We start from the raw sequence: 11,237 nt of genomic DNA, 5'->3' as shown, positions 1-11,237 counted from the left end.
CTCAGTAATTGTAGTCGGGACTGGCCAGTCAGTCATGGCTTGAATCTTGGATTGGTCCACCTTAACACCGTGTCCCAAGTATTCCAGTTCGCTCCTCCCAAACTCGCACTTCTTCCTTTTAACGAACAAACCGTTATCTTGGAGGATCTGCATTACAATGCGAACATGTTCGACATGTTCCGCCTCTGTACGATTGTAGACGAGTATATCGTCGAAGAACACCAACACAAACTTGCGTAAGAAGCGCCGGAACATGGAATTCATCAAAGCTTGGAAGGTCGATGGTGCATTGCAAAGCCCAAAAGGCATGACCAGATACTCGTAATGTCAGTTATGTGTCTGAAACACTGTCTTTGGAAAGTCTGGCTCATGAACACGCACCTGATGATATCCTGCAGTAAGGTCTAGTTTCGTGAATATCACCGCACCGTGTAACTCATCCAGCATATCCTCCACCGTAGGAATGGGAAAACAATCCTTGACTGTAGCCGCATTAAGGGCTCTGTAGTCGGTACAGAATTGCCACGATCCATCTTTTTTCTTAACGAGTAGCACCGGCGACGAAAAGGGGCTAGAGCTTGGTCGCACCAGTCCGGCATCCAGCATCGCCTTCACTTGCTTTTCGATCTCCTCCTTCTGAAAGTGGGCATAACGATATGGCCGAAAATTGACAGGATCCAACCCCTCTTTGAGTGTAATGTGATGCTCAATATCTCGACTAGGCGGCGGTGTTGTTGGAGGTTGAAACACCGCTTCAAATTGTCCCAATATTCGCCGTAGATTGTCTGAGATTCGCTGCTTTGAGTCGGCTTATCCCTCCATCGTCTGAATCGTAAGAGCAAAAATCGACTGGCTCTCTCTCGCTTCTCTCTCCACTTTTTCGGATGGGGCTTTTCCAATGGGCCTTTTTTGCAGTCCATTAACTTCAATCTCCTTGGTGGCCCATTTGAATTTCATAGATTGGGCTTTCCAATCACAGATTATCGACCCCAATTTCTCCAACCAGCTGACCCCCAGAACGACGTCGAGCCCTGAGAGAGGAAGTCCATAGAAATCGATGACAAAACTTCACCGGCTAGCTCCATGGTTACCTTCCGGTAAGCGCTCCTACACCGCAGAGGGTGACCATCAGCGACACGGACGTTGAACGGGGTCGTTGGTGTCCATGAATTCCTCGTCCTCATCAATGTCATCTTCTCCTTCCATTAGTAATAACTGAGATTTCTTGCACTTGTGCCCAGGGGTGTAGCGCTCATCGCAGCTGAAACACAGACCCATACTTCTTTTTCGTTTGAGCTCCTCCCAACTTAGCTTCTTTGGTGTTGCCGTTGGTGAATTTCTCGAGGGGCTTTGATTTGTGGAAGATGAGTTCAATAGGGTCGTTCTAGGGTTCGACGGAACAATAGCGGTGTATGATCTTGGCTGGAACACCTTCTTTTGCCGCTGCAATTTATCACTGAGCCTTGCAAGTCTAATGACGTCTTTCAGTGTCGTTGGTGAGAACATTTGAATATGATTGGCAATGGCATCGTTCAGTCCTCCCAAGAAGGTTCCCACAAGAGCCTCCTCTGACCAATTGCTCACCTTATTTTGTAACCTCTCGAACTCCCTCTGGTAATCACGCAGTGTCCTGGTCTGTCGTATCTTTGACAACGCAGCATGAAAATTCTCTCCTTCGGTGGATCCGAATTGAATCCGCATCTCTTCTTCAAATACCTCCCAATTAGTGTGGAGAGGGTTGAGACCGAGTTTCTTAGCTGTAGCCTGCCACCACTCATTAGCTTCTTCAGTGAGGTGGTAAGATGCAAAACTAACCTTCTGCTCCTCAGGAATCTCTTGATAAGCAAAGTACTGCTTAGCCTTGCTTATCCATTATGTGGGATCTCCCCCATTGAAACGAGGAAGGTCCAGCTTGACATGACGATGTTGAGCTTGATTGGGCTGCTCGTAGCGTTGAATCCCACCGCCCCGATGGGTACTCATCGCTGTCCCTCCTCCCCTATAACGAAGTTGATTGACCAGATCTTTCATTTGTTCCACGGAGTCTTGTAGGGAACGTTGGAAAGAGGTCTCGATACTCATCAGCTTCTCATCAATGGCGACCTCCATGCCTTGAATTTATCGATCATGCCGCTGGTGGCCTTCTGCAGGTCATCCTGCACCAGACCAAGGCTGGATTCCAGAGCGTCAAGCCTCTCTTTGTTAGACATTGAGTCCTCCGTCGAAACCTTCGTCACAGGCTTCTTACTGGAGTTTCTGGTGGTAACGGGTGAAATGGTGAAATGATGACGTATGAGTGATGGATGTTTGATGAAAACACAAGAAAGAGCCCCGCTCTGATACCAAAAGTTAGCTATAAAAGCTAATTTCAGTCTCTCTTCAAAGCCAAAGAGAATTGCTCATAAGAACAACACAAGAACACAAGTTTCTTAACAATATTTTCTTCATATCGGTTCTACAATAGAGGAGATGTTTAAATACACAAAATAGAAGAAGAAACTAACCCACTAAATCTACGGTTAAGATATGTGACTAAGTGGAGATACAATCCCACTAATTTAGGATCAACAAAGACAACACAATCTCAACTCTTTCTTCTAACTAGATGATGTCGGTTCACTCTGGTTGACCGGTTATGTTCTTATCAATACTCCGCCGTCCAAAAGAACTTTGTCCCCAAAGTTCATACTTTCATAAGTGAAACCACCGACGACTCCAAACTCGAGCAGCTTCTTGTTAGATTCATGGTAACATCCATGGTTCACGCATTGTTGGAGAAAGCTGGTTGTAGGAGTGACCGATCCGACATGTTGTGTGAGAATTGACGTGAAAGATCAGATGAGTGTTTCATGGGAAAGTTTCTATGCCTACCACGGTCATGTACGAGACGTCAGAAAGGAAATTTCATGTGATGGCGTGTTGCGTAACATCGTGCGGATCGTTGAGCGTAACCGCCACCAGCTCTTCTTCCACCATAAATGTTACGAGTTGCTGCCTCCATCAAATAATTCATGGTCTCTTCAAGAACTTTATATTTGTCGACAACACAGAACTTCAACTTTTGAAACTCATCGTGGACTTCACGAAGGCTGGCCTCCCCATCTTCAATGTGTCCCATGTTGCTTCTCATACCATTGGAGACTGGATCCGGCTCACCGTATATTGGTTAAACTTTTGAAACTCATCGTGGACTTCACGAAGGCTGGTCTCCCCATCTTTAATGTGTCCCATGTTGCTTCTCATACCATTGGAGACTGGATCCGGCTCACCGTATATTGGTTCGTCGTCATCATCGTAGACATCAAAGATAGGGACTCCATAGATCTCATTGTAAAGCTCCATTGATAGAAGTGCTTTGGATAGATGAGATAGAAATTGGAAGGTGTATTGTTGAACGTTGATTATCGAAGAATGCCGTCAACAAGATGGATAGAAGTGCTTTGATACCAAATGTTAGCAGTGATGCTAATTTTGGTCACTCTTCAAAGAAAAAGTAAATGCTCTGATACCAAATGTTAGGTCTCAGAAACAGAACAAGAACGTAAAGCAGAACACAAGTGTTTGGGCAATTAAGATTGCCTCTTTTTGGTTATTGACTTGAACTGAAGCAAAGACTTATTCAAAACACAAACCATAGTTAATTCAAATACTTCCGGTTTGGAATATGCCTTCGGTTAGACTTCCTCCTCGTAACCGGTTCTGCAACTCCATCATTCTCCGTGGAATTCTTAGGGTGGAGAAAAACAAAAACTATGAAGAGAAGAACGACGGCGCATATACGGTAACCAACAAAAAATTTATATGTCTTGAGCATCATCTTCAGTAGGCCAATAGGGAACCGCCAGATCGTGGTCGCCGCGAGATGTTATTTGCTCACAACGGGGATGATCTCTATCACAAAATCTATGGCTGTCCGTTTATTCAGATCTTTATGGATAGATCTTTTGTGCTCTCTATTGTTGACGATACAAGTTTGGGAGCATATAACAAATCCAACAATGGAATAGGTGGTATTGGGGTGCTTGATAAAACAGAGCCTCTTGCAAGCTTTTGTCAATGGAGATTAACAAGAGCAGATTTTCACTTAGTCTACAAGACTAACAAAAATGGTGAGGGAATCTATATCTGCAGCTCAAGGATGGATTTTATAAATTTGGTTCTTGGCAAAAGCATCATCATCATCGAATCAGCGTTGAACGACCAGATCTTATCAGAGCCGACAATTCCTTTCTTCTTGGGAAAGATCTCTCCAACAAAATCGATGGTGCTCTGGCTCTCGGCTACAACGATAATGACATTTTTCAGCAGGAAGGTGGTGTATGTGCAATTCCAGTTGAACCTAACTTTGGGGGTAATGGTTTGTTACCAGTGCTAAGTGTGTGTTTCACGCCAGTGAAGCAAGAAGAAGAAGATATGTGGTTTCAGACCAATATTTCTCAGTCGGCTTATTCCATGGGAGAGAAAGCTTACCGTTTTGTGCTAAATTTGATTACTTTTTGTGTTGTCATCTCCGATGGGGCGTGTCGACTAGTGGGGGTGACAAGTGCATTTTATCTTTCGCTTCTCATGCGTATGTGGATGTCTTTCACTGGGGTGTCTTTGAGACTTGGCAAAGTGGAGATAGTAAACGTTCCAACTGATTCTTGTTTTGTCTCTTGTGCTCCACGTTTAGTGCTTCAAGTGGACTCTTTATTGACTTGTGTCTTTGTGGGCCGGGCGACTTTTACATTTTTGTGGCCATTGTGGAATATTTTATCATTCATGGTTTCTACTATACGACATGGTAATTTTCCTGTCAGATATATGGGGTTCTCCATTGGAGTAAAGACATGCCGTAGATGGAAAGACGGTGTGTTGTATTGCGGTGCCCACAACTTTTGGGAACTGTTCGAGGAGCATACTAACATCCATATTTTGCATCACCACCAGCCAGGAGGTGTTAACTGTGTCGACAAAGACGTCCATATTCCACGATTGGGTTCTACCCACACATCAACGACATTTAATAATCGGAGTGACGTTACTTGCGACTCAAGAAAGCTGTTTGTGTGTGGAAAGTTGAGCTTTATCTTGACTATTTTCTCTACCAAGCTTCGTTTAATGGTGGGTAAGGAGACCACATATGCTCATGTTGTTGTTTTGATATGGAAGTTACTTCACCAAGACTTGAATATGAACTCATCGTATCATACTCCATCAAAGGCTGAATTTGTCAATACGTCTATATCTCTCTCTCACCACAGCTTTATATTTAGACCATTTCAACTGGTTTTTGGTCTAGTTCCTCGTGGTAAGTTGGATTTGCTCACTTTTTGGCACAAGAGGTATTGCGATGGAGAGGGTGTCGATGTTGCTATAGGATTACAAGATGTTCAGCAGCGCCTTCAACAATATTTGGTGCTTGCGGCCACGACGTACAAAACATCATTGGTGGAGCAGGTCTACATGGTGTTTGTTCCAGGTGACTTCGTTCTGGTTGTGTTCACAAAGGATTGTTTTCTCGTACACACACGAAGCACTCAAGCTTGGCTTCCCATATTCACATACCATAATTCAGGACATGATCAAGATGGGGTTCTCGAAACTGCGTTTAGGTGTCCTTATGCGCATTGGCTGAAGGTTATCGAAGAGAAAGTAGCACTCGTCGAAGAGAACACGTTGATGAAAGCTAAGATACAATATATTGAGGAAAAGCTAGTTTCTGAGAAAGAAGACTCCCAGACGTTACGGATCAAACTTGCGGCAACTAAAAAATGTTCTTGTGCTTTGGAGAGGGAGGATCAAAATGTTCTTATTAAGAGATTGACAGCTGCACTTGAGGAAGAAAAAGAAACATCGAGACATTTGGAGAAGGAACTCATGGGGTACAAAAAGAATGTGCGGATGTTGAATAGTGGAACAAAAAATCTAGATCAAATTTTGAGCATGGGACGAACAGGAAAAGTAAGATGGGGTCTTGGTTATCAAGGAGTTCCATCTTCATCGAAGAACGTTTTTGTTCTAGAATCTTTATCCAGTTATAGTGGGATTAAGGATCCGCCAGATTCGAGGCCGAATCCTTTTCTACAAGGGGGACTGATGCAGCGCATCTTTGCAACGACAAAGTCCACCGATGGTCTGTGTTGTAGTCGGGCTTTTTATTGTTATTCGTTTAGGATATTTACGTTTTGAGCTTTAGGTTAGATTCTTAAGTATGTTAGGGTTTTATTTTATGACTTCTATTTAAGTAGCCGCTAAGCTCTATTGTAATTATTGATTATTGAATAAAGAAGTTTTAAGAGAGCTTTGCCTAAAGCCTAGAGAGGAGGACTCTCAACCCTAAGAGTTTGTATTCAAGCCCTGCAAGGAGGACTTGCGATATCGACCCTATCTTTATTGCTTCTTCGTCAAGTTACGATGTTCTAAGCAAAATCCGTTCGTGAATCCGAGTTCTCCTAGAGATCTAGTGTTCTCGTCCGTTAATTAAGCTTCCGCTCTCTATCACCACATCTTTCAAAACTTTCAACCTACAGATTCAACAATTGGGCAAACATCAGATAATCATAGAACGTAATTCTACCCCAATCAAACATCAGATAATCATTCAGAGGACATTTAAATCACGAACCTACCTCGCTTATTATCGAATCTGAAACGATTCAGTGAAATAGATGGAGCCACGGGGAGACAGAGAGAGAGAGGAACAGTGATGCTACTGTAATCGATTCGTTCTTTCTTTTTTAGGGCAAAAAACCGATTCGTTCTAAACTTCTAACCTTCTAGGTCAGAATATAAACCGATATAATGGATACACTCTGTTGTGGTTTATGTGGGCTGGTACGCGTGGCCCATTGGGTACGTGTCCAAGATCAAATCCGTTTTTTTTTAAGAGGAAATTTGGAAAATACTCGCTATTATCTTAGAGGGCCCATTTACGCAGAGTCCAATTAAGCCGATTTTTCTCGTTAAACTCGTAATTAATTTTGATTCTGCGTATTCTACACCGTCAATTTGTTATAATCTAACGGTACGTAATGGAGTCCACGTCATCAATCCTCGTGAAACCAGAACTAACCAATCAGTATCTAATACATACTCGTATATATACATCAGCTATGGAATCGATTGAACAACAACACACACGACAAAAAAAAGCTTGATCTCACAATTTTATCTTTTCTAAAATTCCGAAACTTTTCTTTTCTCTGATACTTTGTTTGAAGAATGGCTCCAAAGGCAGAGAAGAAGCCCGCAGAGAAGAAACCAGTAGAGGAGAAATCAAAAGCCGAGAAAGCACCGGCGGAGAAGAAACCGAAAGCCGGCAAGAAGCTCCCAAAGGAAGCTGGAGCTGGCGGCGACAAGAAGAAGAAGATGAAGAAGAAGAGCGTCGAGACGTACAAGATCTACATCTTCAAGGTTCTGAAACAAGTTCATCCAGATATTGGTATCTCAAGCAAAGCTATGGGGATTATGAACAGTTTCATCAACGATATCTTCGAGAAGCTCGCTTCGGAGTCGTCTAAGCTCGCTAGGTACAACAAGAAGCCTACGATTACTTCTCGGGAGATTCAGACTGCTGTTAGACTTGTGCTCCCTGGTGAGCTCGCTAAGCATGCTGTTTCTGAAGGAACTAAGGCTGTGACGAAATTTACTAGTTCTTGAATTGTGCGGATCTTGTTGGAATCGTTGATTTGGTCTTTTAAGGTGTTTGTATAATTAGGGCTTTTTATAGATTTTATCGGTGTTTTCACTATTAGAAGTTGTGTAATTCGATTTCTGTTATCTAAACGAGATCCGATCTTTCTCTTAAATCAATCAAAGCTTTAATCTCTCTGATGAAATGTCTCTAAAAATCATATCTTCTACACTGCAAATGAATCGGTGATTGAATTTAGCTTCTTCTCGCTTCAATTAAACGTCGTCGTGTCGATCGGAATCTTGTATTTCCTCCGAAAAACGTCGTCGTGTCGTTCGAGCAGTTAAGTTAACCTAGAGAAGTTTCGTTCTTTTAGCTTTCTTCACTAGGAACAGTTTTGGGTTCAAGGATGGCAAATAGATTCTCAGCTCAGCTCTTCGTAAGCAGTAAGATGATGGTTTTTTCATCATCTCTGATTAGATTCTTTATCACCTTGCTCTGGTTTGATTTGATTTGTATCTTTTGCAGGGTTATCTGCTTACACTACTGATCAATCTCTGAGGCAATTGTTTTCTCCTTTTGGTCAAATCAAAGAAGGTGCTGACACGAAATTGAATATTGTTTAAGGCTCGATTAGGATTCTTTGTGTGTTCCTCAAACTAAATTTTGTGTTGTGGGTTTTGGTTAGCTCGGCTTATTAGAGACCCAGAAACGCAGAGACCAAAAGGGTTCGGCTTTATCACATTCGAGTCTGAAGATGATGCTCGAAAGGCCTTGAAAAGCTTAGATGGCAAGGTGAGAAGAAAACCCAATTGAATATCTGCGTTACCACTTCAATAAGTTTCTGGCTTTGTTGTACTACTAATCAGTTCTTGGAGATTTGCTTTTAAGATTTAAATTTGTACTGAAACGAATTTTCATATTTATTGTCCTAAACATCTCTACTCTCGACACTCTCGGTGATACGTTTTGTAGAGCTATATATCCACTGTATTAGAATCTACTGTAGAAATGCTGATTAGGGTCTGAAGCCTTATATAGATTTTGGTCCCTTTCATTGTGATGATAACGTTGCTGAGCTTCTTAACAAATGTACTGAAGTTAGAATCTACTGTAGAAATGCCGATCAGGGTCTGAAGCTATATCAATGTTATGCTGGTCCTTTCATTGTGATGATAACGTTGTTGAGCTTCTTGGCAAATGTACTGAAGTTATAGTTGGTTCTTTTGTTTGTTTCAGATTGTAGATGGTAGACTAATATTTGTTGAAGTTGCCAAGAAGGCAGAGGAAGTGACAACGGATATTAACAGTGAGAAAGCCGATGATGAACGCCGGTAATTTAGGCATAAATCTGAGATCATCATTTCCCTGTTCACTACACAGAACAGATGCAATTTGTGAGATATTGTTTGTAGTCTTGTTTGTAGAAGAATCCTTGAAAACAGTATACGTTCGCATTTGAGGTGATCTGGGCCTGATTTAATTAATGGGCTTAAGTATAATAAGCGGTGAGGCTAGGGTCACATGCCGGTGGGAAAGCTGTCGCACAAAGCAAACTCCGAAATATCCGCGGGTCTGTATCTTGATTGGCTCCTCTCAGCTGCTTCCCATCACCGCTATAATGAAAGTTGAGCGTCAAAGTGGAGGAGCCAACCGAGAGAGGTGCCGAAGAGGTACCTTTCATTTAATTTCGATTTTGTTTTCAAAATATGCTAAAAAATCGATGGCAAGAAATATATATTTTGGCATATGGAATATTTTAATTTAGTGGAATTTGATTTTATTTATTTTTGATATGAAAAATTTCCCAATTTCTTTTACATTATGCAGACTTACCAATATGTGTATATGTGTTATAATCTTTTTTTGGCTCTAAAGTCTATCAGCATTCATAAATGGGACCACTAGTAATTGAGTTTTAAAGCTTGTAAATTAAAGTACACTAATAAAACATTAATTTATGTTGGAACTTTTGTAAATCTAATCAGCGAGATGGCAACCAACTTTTGGTTTGTCATTCAAGTATCTAGGCCAGGGAGTACAATTGTTTTAAAACAATTTGTTTAGACTGATAGATATATGTTAATACATTATGAAGGGGCAAAAATAATACTTCATTTAATTAATTAAAACTGATTAATATTTCAGTTTTTAAATATTGTAAGTTTTATACCTAAAACGTGTATCGTTAATTTTAAATTACTATTTTACCCTTAAAATAAGAAATTTTTATTTATTTTAAATTAAACAAACAATATAATTTTTTTTTTAAAAAGAAAAAGATAAAAAAAAATCCAACCCGAGATATTAATGCTCCTGATTTTGTGCCTCTGTCTTCTCCGCCGTCTGTTGCAGCTGGTAGTATTATGGTTCTAGCAAAGCATCCTGATTTCTGTTCGGCTTCTCCAACTGCAGTCGGAAGCAACATGGGTTTGACAAAACCAATTTTGGACTATGTGGCTAATAATGGAGCTTTTCAGTCTCTTGGGAGAGTTGTTAATCTTGGTTCTGAATCTGCAACTGAAGGGATCAAGGTTTCTGAAAGAGAAGATTCTTGTGGATTTATACCTTTTAAAGAAATTAGCAAAGCCCTTCTTCGTAATAGTTCAGAGAAACAAGTCAAACAACAAATCCCACTCTTGTGTCTTGTCTAAACAAAAACCCATAAATTTGTTTATATGATTTGTTTTCATTAATAACCACATACAATGACAGTAACAAAGATTTAAGCTCTGGGGAAGTTGGGAATACCCATACAACAAAACCGAACTCAAATTGGGCAAATCGATACATACTACAGTCATATATAATTAATTATCTTTTGTTTTGTAAAAAATTGTTAAATCTTTAAATTCTAGTTTCTGATTCTTTGTTCATGTTTTTTTTCTTCTTTAAATTGAAAGAGAGAACAAAACCAAGGAAAACTTTTATAAGATTTAGTTAGGATTTTTGGTTTTTGTTCAAGAAATTGAACTGGAATACATAGGGTCTTAGAGACGCCAACGAAGAAGACGAAGTTCTTGGCTTCAATTTTTTTTATTTATTTATTTTATTTTGTTTAATTTAAATTAAATAAAAATTTCTTATTTTAAGGGTAAAACAGTAATTTGAAATTAACGATACATATGTCAGGTATAAAACTTACAACATTTAAAAACTGAGATATTAATCAGCTTTAATTAATTAAACGAGATATTATTTTTTCAATAAAAAAAATCAGGTATTATTTGTCCAAAAAAAAATAGATGAAGTATTTTTAATTTTTTTTTTCCCATTATGAAGTGTGGCCATCTTTTCTTAAAACTATATAGGACTAATTTGTAGTGATATTTTTATTTGTGATAGACTCTTTTATGTCTTTGTGAGATTTTCAATTTATTTAAAATTTTAACAATTTTATTTTAAGGGTGTGAATGGTTGCAACGGTTGAGGCGGATAAATCCATTTGCAGATCATACCGTTTTTTATTTACTTTTCACTATGGGTTTGAATGGTAACTGCGGTCAGAGCGGTCAAATCTGTCTGCGGTCTGGACCGCTCCATTTTTAAGGTGGACTACAGACCGCTGCGGACCAACTCTATTTGTATGCAAAAGCGGTTCGCAGTTGGTCCACTGCGGTCT

General features: G+C 40.2%; 2 protein-coding genes across 2 annotated transcripts; both read left to right on the top strand.

The window, feature by feature from the left end:
* Window positions 1-7,203: 7,203 nt before the first annotated feature.
* LOC104711058 (histone H2B.7) lies at window positions 7,204-7,790 on the top strand. The gene has a single exon (XM_010427727.3). The coding sequence runs from the start codon at window positions 7,204-7,206 to the stop codon at window positions 7,639-7,641; it is 438 nt and encodes a 145-aa protein (XP_010426029.1). The 3' UTR covers window positions 7,642-7,790.
* Window positions 7,791-7,915: 125 nt separating this feature from the next.
* On the top strand, window positions 7,916-9,418 carry LOC104711060 (uncharacterized). The gene is made up of 4 exons (XM_087464202.1): window positions 7,916-8,061; window positions 8,144-8,212; window positions 8,304-8,410; window positions 8,855-9,418. Exons 1-4 carry the CDS (start codon window positions 8,025-8,027, stop codon window positions 8,951-8,953), a joined length of 312 nt encoding a protein of 103 aa, XP_087320328.1. The 5' UTR covers window positions 7,916-8,024; the 3' UTR covers window positions 8,954-9,418.
* The last annotated feature ends 1,819 nt before the right edge of the window (window positions 9,419-11,237 follow it).

The sequence above is a fragment of the Camelina sativa genome, chromosome 9 (genome assembly GCF_030686135.1).
Source record: "Camelina sativa cultivar CO46 ecotype springtype chromosome 9, ASM3068613v1".
Lineage (NCBI taxonomy): Eukaryota > Viridiplantae > Streptophyta > Magnoliopsida > Brassicales > Brassicaceae > Camelina > Camelina sativa.
Note: the sequence above shows the minus strand (reverse complement) of the source record. Positions and strands in the feature narration are given on the sequence as shown.